This window comes from Papaver somniferum, unplaced genomic scaffold (genome assembly GCF_003573695.1).
Source record: "Papaver somniferum cultivar HN1 unplaced genomic scaffold, ASM357369v1 unplaced-scaffold_117, whole genome shotgun sequence".
In the NCBI taxonomy this organism is placed as follows: Eukaryota; Viridiplantae; Streptophyta; class Magnoliopsida; order Ranunculales; family Papaveraceae; genus Papaver; species Papaver somniferum.
Window position 1 is genome coordinate 5,736,862 of NW_020620714.1, and position 12,310 is coordinate 5,749,171.

General features: G+C 33.4%; 2 protein-coding genes across 2 annotated transcripts; both read right to left on the bottom strand.

Annotated features, from left to right (window-relative positions):
• Positions 1 to 2,601: 2,601 nt before the first annotated feature.
• Positions 2,602 to 3,423, bottom strand: LOC113329446 (major latex protein 146-like). Its single transcript, XM_026576314.1, has 2 exons — positions 3,172 to 3,423; positions 2,602 to 3,080 (listed from the first exon to the last, which is right to left on the bottom strand). Exons 1-2 carry the CDS (start codon positions 3,350 to 3,352, stop codon positions 2,800 to 2,802), a joined length of 462 nt encoding a protein of 153 aa, XP_026432099.1. The 5' UTR covers positions 3,353 to 3,423; the 3' UTR covers positions 2,602 to 2,799.
• A 5,218-nt stretch (positions 3,424 to 8,641) lies between these two features.
• Positions 8,642 to 9,447, bottom strand: LOC113329447 (major latex protein 146-like). The gene is made up of 2 exons (XM_026576315.1): positions 9,212 to 9,447; positions 8,642 to 9,120 (listed from the first exon to the last, which is right to left on the bottom strand). The coding sequence occupies exons 1-2, from the start codon at positions 9,390 to 9,392 to the stop codon at positions 8,840 to 8,842; spliced, it is 462 nt and encodes a 153-aa protein (XP_026432100.1). The 5' UTR covers positions 9,393 to 9,447; the 3' UTR covers positions 8,642 to 8,839.
• Between the last annotated feature and the right edge of the window lie 2,863 nt (positions 9,448 to 12,310).

Consider the following 12,310-nt stretch of genomic DNA (forward strand, 5'->3'; position numbering starts at 1 on the left):
TGTTTGGCAATTTGGCATACCCATAATGAGTGCATATATAAAACAACTATAATGATTCTACATGCATAGGAATAAGCCTAGTGATTATATCAAAATTTGTTTAGAGGATAAGAAGCTTGCATTCTACTACCATAGTTATCTTTTATGTATTCTCCAAAACATCTAGCTACACAATATATGTGCCATATCTAGCAGTAACCACACTATAGTCTAATGTTGCTCCTTCGCATGTATGAGAGCCTCAAACACTCGTACACACCATAAATTATTATCATATTTGTTTTAGATTGAACTACAATGCGTACAATTATATGGTATTTGATATGATGCAGATAAGAGTCATGCGTAGAAGAAAATAAATGATAGTACTTATCGATTTCATTTTTCTTCCTCCAATATTTTGACCTTAAAAGAAAATATACTCGTAAGGAATATTAAAGATTTTCTAATTTTTCTGGCTATTGGTCTTATGTTTTGTGGAATCTCATTATTCGTTATAGAAAGTGCGGTTAGCATTGCTTGCAGGAATGTATTTGTGGTTTTAGAAAAGAGTTCGTCGGTGCGCACCAAAGTACAAAATTCTAATCATTGGGTATCACAATATTATTACTCTACCAAAGAAAAACCGTTAATTCCCCTATGTACGGTAAAAAAAGGTATCACCGTTATAGTATTTGAAAGCTTCAGAACTTAACTAAAAAGAATTTTACTGTTTCAGTAGATATTTTGGATGAGGCCTTGACAGTTGGGTTGGATACACCACTAAGTTCAGCGCCTCTTTGGAGCTAGTGCTATTTCAACAATTTTTTTCATTAATGCCGATCTTACAATCAAGAGACACATTTTTCGTTAGACATGATCTCCATACAACTAAGAGATTGCGCCAACAATTTTATTGATCTTTTTTTATGGTATCTATGTACAAATTATTTTATGGTATTTGTACAAATTATTTTATGGTCTGTTACCTGGGTATTTTATGGTATTTGGACAAATTATTTTTTTGTTTTGTTTTGGTTGGGATTCTTATTTTATGGTCTATTACCTGGGTATTTGTACATAGATAGCTGTGTATTGCCAGAGAAAGAAGCTAGATGGAAAAATAGGTTGATGATTCTTAGGCTGCATCAATTGAAAAATCTCAGGAAGACCTCAACAATTCCAAGGTTGGTATCTCTATTTAAATGTTATATTTTGTTTATGAATCATCTATAGGTATGATTCATGTTGCTGATAGAGTCACAGACTAGACTATGATCATGTAGTTTTATTTCAAGTTTCTTAGTGATCGAGTAAATGTTTTCGATGGATTGGTGAATATTTACTCTATAGGTAATAATTCAAGTTTCTTATCTTAAGCCTAAGATCACATCTGTAATAGAGCTTGGGTAACAAATACCCGCAAGAACCTTTGATCAACATGCCACCATGGTTGTCATGGCCAGATGGAGGCTTCCTCTATCTTTTGCTGTCTTAGGTCAACACGAAGAGTGCATGGATTTAAGTCATGAGGTTGTGGGTTCGACTCCCATAGACAGCGATTGCCTTAATGCTTTGTGTATTCATATTATTTTTAATGATTGTTATAAGCAAAACTATTTGTAGTTGCTTTTGTTTCAGACTGAGCAGGTGCAAATACTTTTGGATACTGAATTTCTTTTGTTGCAAGGATGTGTTCTTTGTCAAATTCCAATTTTTCTCTGTAATAAGCATTTGGAACTGATGATTACATGTATTTGTTTCATTTGTTTAGTTGGCGGCTATTTAAATAAGGTAAGCAGAGGGCATGCTAAGAAATCAGATTTTCGGTTGACATTTCTTTTTCTTTTGTAAGTGTGCAATATTTGCATCTTCTGCTGATTTTTCTTTTCTTTATCAATTATTTCCCTGATGTATGTAGTTCCCTTTGTTGATTTTTCTTTTCTTTGTTAATTAATGACATCTTAAATTTTCAGCTGACTAGACTAGCTCATCTAATTATTTGAGGCATGTGATTCATCAGGTGTTGCTAACGGGTCGAAATGGTTGCAAATATTTTATTAAGAAGATAAATAACGTTGGGCATTAGTAGTTTCAAGATGGGTTAATACGGTTCTAGGTCCGTTAATTAGGACTGATTAAGATTGATGGCGTGCACATAATGATATAGAAGGAAACCCTAATTTGTGTATTTATCAGCTGGTTGCATTCACAGTCTACATCCACCCAAGTTTCTCTAGCTACTTTCAAAGTTCTATCCAGAAATAGAAAAGAATTGCATACCCTTGAGTTGAAATATCGGCACTCTTATACCTAATTGGTTCTTGGAAGGGGCCGTATCTTGGTAATGCAAATAGAACCATAAAAAAAATGTAAAGGGAATTCCCGTTGCCAACCTATTTTATTTAATTTGGAAAATTATCATGCCGATAAAGGTTATAGAGATATGATTTAACATGCACCTCAGCATATACCAGGGACCATTTCTACTGTTTTTCAATTCCACTACCAGCAGGTCAATCAATGATCAATCACTCCATCTCCTAAGATGAAATGTTCTAAACTGAGGCAGATTTTAAATGCAAAGGTGGATTTCATATCGGAGGCCGATTATGTGGAAACTTAGCAAGCAATGTACACGGATTTTAAGTCACCATGCATATCTTGGGTTACCATGATAATATTAGATCACATGGAAGATTTACTATTGGACATACACTTAAGAAGTCATACAACTTTGTACTGATGTTATGTAGTATCTCTACACAGCTTTTATTGCAAAATCGTGGTGGATACATTCATGCGTACATATAGAGATGTTTAACCCTGTCTGAGTATCCGAGAAGGCAACTCTATGGAAATCAAATGCAGCAAGTTGATAAAAGCATTTGGAATAGGGAGATCTCCTTTGGCGTTCTCAAAAATTACAGACCATTTCACCAAACAGGATCCCTGACCAGTCGGAGTAACTGAGACCAGTTTGATCTGAAAGCTTCTGTAAAGATTCATCACGTCTCCTCCCTCCAAAAAGTTCCAAGTAATGGATCTATTTTCACTGTTCACAGCTATCATCTCGGACTTCTCTGTGATGAAACGACCACCTGTTCATGAAAAACCAAGTTACAGACATATAATTTTTGAAACGAAAACAATTAAAACAAAAATATGTATGTGTTATAGCTTCTTAAATACCGAGTTCCAGTTTCCAGAGCCAGGCACTGCCAACACTAGGTCCATCTCCTTTGATAACCTGAATGCTCTTATAAGTTTCCGGAAAGTGATTCGCGAGTTGGGTTATTTTGTTCTTGAAAAATCCATAAAACATATCGGCGGCGCACTTGATTTCAGCTTCAAACCCCATTGCATCAGCCATGGCCGCTTCAGTGATGATTTGAAATAATTATCGGAATCCAGCAAGTGATATGCTCACAATCACATGTGGTTATATTATATATATAGAAGATTGACCTGCGTACACATATACTTAAGTAATATCAACTGGAAACAGGAAACCTAACTTGGGTTAATTTATCAATTGGTTGCGTGTACACTCAACATACACTTAGCTAAGAAAAATAAAAATAAAAAACAAGAATATACTTAAGTGGAAATGTGGGAAGTCCTATACCTCATTGGTTCTTGCAAAGGACCGGATATTGAAAAAAAAAATGTAAAACAATTCCCCACTGCTAAACTATTTAAAGCTGGCCTCTCTTAAATATAGTTCATTGTTTTAAATAACTAGTTTATCACCCGTGCGATGCACGGGTTTATTTCTTTGTGAAATTTTGTGCTGATGTTTAAAACTATTTTCTACCAAAACCTAAAAATTATAAAAACAAAAATGGTAAAAAGCAATAAGCTAATATTTAAGTTGGTGCCCAAGAAAATAAAACAAAAAAAAGGATAAAACAAATATGAATTTTGTGGGAGACAATGCATTGAAAATGAAATTCTTTGAGCATTCTTTGACATCTTATTTTTCTTGGCTAACACTTTTCCACCTCTTCACTGTCCCTATTAGGAATGGTCGCTATCTTGGACACAAATATTCTTCATTTTCTCTTTGTCTTGGTTCCCATGTTGAAACCAAAAAAACAACAAATAGAAAAAAAAATATTTATTATCCTCAAATCATTAAATATTGCCAAAAAATCTTCTAGGTTGTTCTCCTTCACAATATTATGTAAATGTATCATTGTACTTCTTGAAAAATATCGGTACGAAGGTAGTAATTATTAGGATATCTAATTCCCGATACCTTTTTCCAGAGCTTTTCGATGCTACATTACATGAATTGTTTTCTACTTACATGATTTAATTGTCCTAAGCAGTTTAACAAGGAAAAAACATCGCCCCGGCTACGATGTGGTCAGGCCAAATCCATTTTGTATGCGGCCCCTCTTCATTTTCTGACACCTATTTAACTAAAAAACTTGCCCCCTCTAAATCCCCTTAATTGTTTCACTTTTTAAGAAAAAGTAGGAAGTTATAGAATGAAAAAAGAACAGCAGTTAGGTAATAAAACTGTTTTCCAAAAAATTTCTTACTTTATGCGACGTGTCATCATTTAAAGAGGGACCACATACTTGAAGTATGTGGCCCGACCACATCGTAGCCACACCGAAAAAACATACCATTTTCCTCGAGTAGTTTAAGAAGATAAAAATGTAATTCTTTCAGATCCATTACGTGTTTTCTTTCGAAACGCGCACCATCATATTTTAAAACCTCTGATTTGTGGTTTTTATAAAGAAGATAATTAGGGTTGGACATATATATTTTTGTTGACTACTGAGAATTGTTTCTATATGTTGTTTGGATTTTAAAGATATTTGGTCTAGATTATTTAGAAAATGTACATTTATGCACATTTGGTAAGAGTGATAGGTCTCAGCGAGATCAATGCATTTACAGAGTGCCAGGGTAAAGACTGAATTGCACCATGAGAATTGTGAGTATTCATCAACTTAATTAAGGTTAAGAAAATGGTCTTAATTTGTTAAATAACTTGTTAAGCAACAATTGATGTGAAAGGTGATTGTTCTGCAAGGATTTTTCAAAAGGTATCATTGCTAGCTAACTCCACAAAACATCCATATGATCTGCAAAATGGCTCCATAATATGACAGGAAAAACTACTCCATAATGCTGGAAGTTGGAACTAATGAATTCGTGACTTAGAAAAAATCTATCAAAACAATACATGCATACTTGTAGTTCCTAAAATATCAAACAAAGTTATTCTTATGAAAAAACAACCTAAAATTCAGCAAAAAAATAATAGAGAAACTCTAAATAATTAGTCCAAAAGGAAACAAATTTAAAACTAAATCATAATAGATTTGTATTCACCAATCACATGTTGTAGGCCACTGATTGGTGAACAATACGGTATAATATAATCCGGTATTATCAGATATGTATTGACACACATCCCGTGAATTATTCTTCTTGATGAAGATAATTTTCAAATTTGTTGGTCCATCCGATGTATTTGAAATGCCAATGTATGTCAGATTTTCATTTTCACCAAAAATTCTACTCTCAAGTATAATCAGGCGTTGTGTAAACCTTGTGTCGTTCCCAGTTCTCATCCATTTGAATAAATAAAATGTACCTTTTGAGTCACGACTATGAACTCTCCAAGAATTCATCAATTTTGGTTAAGTTTATGAGCCACTTTTTGAGTGTGATAGTGAAGCTCGGTACATGTCGAAAAAATTTGTTTGAAATGCCATGTGATATGGAAAATAAGTTTTCCTCATATGGTAAATATGGAAAATTTTGATTAAAAATATAAATTTAATTATGTTCGGTGGGACCATAATGAATAAAAAATATATTTATGTTCGTGTGGCGGGGTATTTATAAAAATTTTAGTATTATAATATATTTAGTGGGACCCTTTAAATATAAAAGTATATTAGAATAATTAAAAAGTATGAGAGAAAGAGAAATTATATATCATATATAAAATTATTCGGAGATGGAAAGACCACTGAGCGATAGAGTCTCTATCGCCCGACTCCATAGCATATGTTTGTATATATGTTATATTTGACATAGAAGCATATCTGTTTGGCAATTTGGCATACCCATAATGAGTGCATATATAAAACAACTATAATGATTCTACATGCATAGGAATAAGCCTAGTAATTATATCAAAATTTGTTTAGAGGATAAGAAGCTTGCATTCTACTACCATAGTTATCTTTTATGTATTCTCCAAAACATCTAGCTACACAATATATGTGCCATATCTAGCAGTAACCACACTATCGTCTAATATTGCTCCTTCGCATGTATGAGAGCCTCAAACACTCGTACACACCATAAATTATTATAATATTTGTTTTAGATTGAACTACAATGCGTACAATTATATGGTATTTGATATGATGCAGATAAGAGTCATGCGTAGAAGAAAATAAATGATAGTACTTATCGATTTCATTTTTCTTCCTCCAATATGTTGACCTTAAAAGAAAATATACTCGTAAGGAATATTAAATATTTTCTAATTTTTCTGGCTATTGGTCTTATGTTTTGTGGAATCTTATTATTCGTTATAGAAAGTGCGGTTAGCATTGCTTGCAGGAATGCATTTGTGGTTTTAGAAAAGAGTTCGTCGGTGCGCACCAAAGGACAAAATTCTAATCATTGGGTATCACAATATTATTACTCTACCAAAGAAAAACCGTTAATTCCCCTATGTACGGTAAAAAAAGGTATCACCGTTGTAGTATTTGAAAGCTTCAGAACTTAACCAAAAAGAATTTTACTGTTTCAGTAGATATTTTGGATGAGGCCTTGACAGTTGGGTTGGATACACCACTAAGTTCAGCGCCTCTTTGGAGCTAGTGCTATTTCAACAATTTTTTTCATTAATGCCGATCTTACAATCAAGAGACACATTTTTCGTTAGACATGATCTCCATACAACTAAGAGATTGCGCCAACAATTTTATTGATCTTTTTTTATGGTATCTATGTACAAATTATTTTATGGTATTTGTACAAATTATTTTATGGTCTGTTACCTGGGTATTTTATGGTATTTGGACAAATTATTTTTTTGTTTTGTTTTGGTTGGGATTCTTATTTTATGGTCTATTACCTGGGTATTTGTACATAGATAGCTGTGTATTGCCAGAGAAAGAAGCTAGATGGAAAAATAGGTTGATGATTCTTAGGCTGCATCAATTGAAAAATCTCAGGAAGACCTCAACAATTCCAAGGTTGGTATCTCTATTTAAATGTTATATTTTGTTTATGAATCATCTATAGGTATGATTCATGTTGCTGATAGAGTCACAGACTAGACTATGATCATGTAGTTTTATTTCAAGTTTCTTAGTGATCGAGTAAATGTTTTCGATGGATTGGTGAATATTTACTCTATAGGTAATAATTCAAGTTTCTTATCTTAAGCCTAAGATCACATCTGTAATAGAGCTTGGGTAACAAATACCCGCAAGAACCTTTGATCAACATGCCACCATGGTTGTCATGGCCAGATGGAGGCTTCCTCTATCTTTTGCTGTCTTAGGTCAACACGAAGAGTGCATGGCTTTAAGTCAGGAGGTTGTGGGTTCGACTCCCATAGAGAGCGATTGCCTTAATTATTCTTAATGATTGTTATAAGCAAAACTATTTGTAGTTGCTTTTATTTCAGACTGAGCAGGTGCAAATACTTTTGGATACTGAATTTCTTTTGTTGCAAGGATGTGTGCTTTGTCAAATTCCATTTTTTCTTTGTAATAAGCATTTGGAACTGATGATTACATGTATTTGTTTCATTTGTTTAGTTGGAGGCTATTTAAATAAGGTAAGCAGAGGGCATGCTAAGAAATCAGATTTTCGGTTGACATTTCTTTTTCTTTTGTAAGTGTGCAATATTTGCATCTTCTGCTGATTTTTCTTTTCTTTGTCAATTATTTCCCTGATGTATGTAGTTCCCTTTGTTGATTTTTCTTTTCTTTGTTAATTAATGACATCTTAAATCTTCAGCTGACTAGACTAGCTCATCTAATTATTTGAGGCATGTGATTCATCAGGTGTTGCTAACGGGTCGAAATGGTTGCAAATATTTTATTAAGAAGATAAATAACGTTGGGCATTAGTAGTTTCAAGATGGGTTAATACGGTTCTAGGTCCGTTAATTAGGACTGATTAAGATTGATGGCGTGCACATAATGATATAGAAGGAAACCCTAATTTGTGTATTTATCAGCTCGTTGCATTCACAGTCTACATCCACCCAAGTTTCTCTAGCTACTTTCAAAGTTCTATCCAGAAATAGAAAAGAATTGCATACCCTTGAGTTGAAATATCGGCACTCTTATACCTAATTGGTTCTTGGAAGGGGCCGTATCTTGGTAATGCAAATAGAACCATAAAAAAAATGTAAAGGGAATTCCCGTTGCCAACCTATTTTATTTAATTTGGAAAATTATCATGCCGATAAAGGTTATAGAGATATGATTTAACATGCACCTCAGCATATACCAGGGACCATTTCTACTGTTTTTCAATTCCACTACCAGCAGGTCAATCAATGATCAATCACTCCATCTCCTAAGATGAAATGTTCTAAACTGAGGCAGATTTTAAATGCAAAGGTGGATTTCATATCGGAGGCCGATTATGTGGAAACTTAGCAAGCAATGTACACGGATTTTAAGTCACCATGCATATCTTGGGTTACCATGATAATATTAGATCACATGGAAGATTTACTATTGGACATACACTTAAGAAGTCATACAACTTTGTACTGATGTTATGTAGTATCTCTACACAGCTTTTATTGCAAAATCGTGGTGGATACATTCATGCGTACATATAGAGATGTTTAACCCTGTCTGAGTATCCGAGAAGGCAACTCTATGGAAATCAAATGCAGCAAGTTGATAAAAGCATTTGGAATAGGGAGATCTCCTTTGGCGTTCTCAAAAATTACAGACCATTTCACCAAACAGGATCCCTGACCAGTCGGAGTAACTGAGACCAGTTTGATCTGAAAGCTTCTGTAAAGATTCATCACGTCTCCTCCCTCCAAAAAGTTCCAAGTAATGGATCTATTTTCACTGTTCACAGCTATCATCTCGGACTTCTCTGTGATGAAACGACCACCTGTTCATGAAAAACCAAGTTACAGGCATATAATTTTTGAAACGAAAACAATTAAAACAAAAATATGTATGTGTTATAGCTTCTTAAATACCGAGTTCCAGTTTCCAGAGCCAGGCACTGCCAACACTAGGTCCATCTCCTTTGATAACCTGAATGCTCTTATAAGTTTCCGGAAAGTGATTCGCGAGTTGGGTTATTTTGTTCTTGAAAAATCCATAAAACATATCGGCGGAGCACTTGATTTCAGCTTCAAACCCCATTGCGTCAGCCATGGCCGCTTCAGTGATGATTTGAAATAATTATCGGAATCCAGCAAGTGATATGCTCACAATCACATGTGGTTATATTATATATATAGAAGATTGACCTGCGTACACATATACTTAAGTAATATCAACTGGAAACAGGAAACCTAACTTGGGTTAATTTATCAATTGGTTGCGTGTACACTCAACATACACTTAGCTAAGAAAAATAAAAATAAAAAACAAGAATATACTTAAGTGGAAATGTGGGAAGTCCTATACCTCATTGGTTCTTGCAAAGGACCGGATATTGAAAAAAAAAATGTAAAACAATTCCCCACTGCTAAACTATTTAAAGCTGGCCTCTCTTAAATATAGTTCATTGTTTTAAATAACTAGTTTATCACCCGTGCGATGCACGGGTTTATTTCTTTGTGAAATTTTGTGCTTATGTTTAAAACTAATTTCTACCAAAACCTAAAAATTATAAAAACAAAAATGGTAAAAAGCAATAAGCTAATATTTAAGTTGGTGCCCAAGAAAATAAAACAAAAAAAAGGATAAAACAAATATGAATTTTGTGGGAGACAATGCATTGAAAATGAAATTCTTTGAGCATTCTTTGACATCTTATTTTTCTTGGCTAACACTCTTCCACCTCTTCACTGTCCCTATTAGGAATGGTCGCTATCTTGGACACAAATATTCTTCATTTTCTCTTTGTCTTGGTTCCCATGTTGAAACCAAAAAAACAACAAATATAAAAAAAATATTTATTATCCTCAAATCATTAAATATTGCCAAAAAATCTTCTAGGTTGTTCTCCTTCATAATATTATGTAAATGTATCATTGTACTTCTTGAAAAATATCGGTACGAAGGTAGTAATTATTAGGATATCTAATTCCCGATACCTTTTTCCAGAGCTTTTCGATGTTACATTACATGAACTGTTTTCTACTTACATGATTTAATTGTCCTAAGCAGTTTAACAAGGAAAAAACATCGCCCCGGCTACGATGTGGTCAGGCCAAATCCATTTTGTATGCGGCCCCTCTTCATTTTCTGACACCTATTTAACTAAAAAACTTGCCCCCTCTAAATCCCCTTAATTGTTTCACTTTTTAAGAAAAAATAGGAAGTTATAAAATGAAAAAAGAACAGCAGTTAGGTAATAAAACTGTTTTCCAAAAAATTTCTTACTTTATGCGACGTGTCATCATTTAAAGAGGGACCACATACTTGAAGTATGTGGCCCGACCACATCGTAGCCACACCGAAAAAACATACCATTTTCCTCGAGTAGTTTAAGAAGATAAAAATGTAATTCTTTCAGCTCCATTACGTGTTTTCTTTCGAAACGCGCACCATCATATTTTAAAACCTCTGATTTGTGGTTTTTATAAAGAAGATAATTAGGGTTGGACATATATATTTTTGTTGACTACTGAGAATTGTTTCTATATGTTGTTTGGATTTTAAAGATATTTGGTCTCGATTATTTAGAAAATGTACATTTATGCACATTTGGTAAGAGTGATAGGTCTCAGCGAGATCAATGCATTTACAGAGTGCCAGGGTAAAGACTGAATTGCACCATGAGAATTGTGAGTATTCATCAACTTAATTAAGGTTAAGAAAATGGTCTTAATTTGTTAAATAACTTGTTAAGCAACAATTGATGTGAAAGGTGATTGTTCTGCAAGGATTTTTCAAAAGGTATCATTGCTAGCTAACTCCACAAAACATCCATATGATCTGCAAAATGGCTCCATAATATGACAGGAAAAACTACTCCATAATGCTGGAAGTTGGAACTAATGAATTCGTGACTTAGAAAAAATCTATCAAAACAATACATGCATACTTGTAGTTCCTAAAATATCAAACAAAGTTATTCTTATGAAAAAACAACCTAAAATTCAGCAAAAAAATAATAGAGAAACTCTAAATAATTAGTCCAAAAGGAAACAAATTTAAAACTAAATCATAATAGATTTGTATTCACCAATCACATGTTGTAGGCCACTGATTGGTGAACAATACGGTATAATATAATCCGGTATTATCAGATATGTATTGACACACATCCCGTGAATTATTCTTCTTGATGAAGATAATTTTCAAATTTGTTGGTCCATCCGATGTATTTGAAATGCCAATGTATGTTAGATTTTCATTTTCACCAAAAATTCTACTCTCAAGTATAATCAGGCGTTGTGTAAACCTTGTGTCGTTCCCAGTTCTCATCCATTTGAATAAATAAAATGTACCTTTTGAGTCACGACTATGAACTCTCCAAGAATTCATCAATTTTGGTTAAGTTTATGAGCCACTTTTTGAGTGTGATAGTGAAGCTCGGTACATGTCGAAAAAATTTGTTTGAAATGCCATGTGACATGGAAAATAAGTTTTCCTCATATGGTAAATATGGAAAATTTTGATTAAAAATATAAATTTAATTATGTTCGGTGGGACCATAATGAATAAAAAATATATTTATGTTTGTGTGGTGGGGTATTTATAAAAATTTTAGTATTATAATATATTTAGTGGGACCCTTTAAATATAAAAGTACATTAGAATAATTAAAAAGTATGAGAGAAAGAGAAATTATATATCATATATATAAAATTATTCGGAGATGGAAAGACCACTGAGCGATAGAGTCTCTATCGCCCGACTCCATAGCATATGTTTGTATATATGTTATATTTGACATAGAAGCATATTTGTTTGGCAATTTGGCATACCCATAATGAGTGCATATATAAAACAACTATAATGATTCTACATGCATAGGAATAAGCCTAGTGATTATATCAAAATTTGTTTAGAGGATAAGAAGCTTGCATTCTACTACCATAGTTATCTTTTATGTATTCTCCAAAACATCTAGCTACACAATATATGTGCCATATCTAGCAGTAACCACACTATAGTCT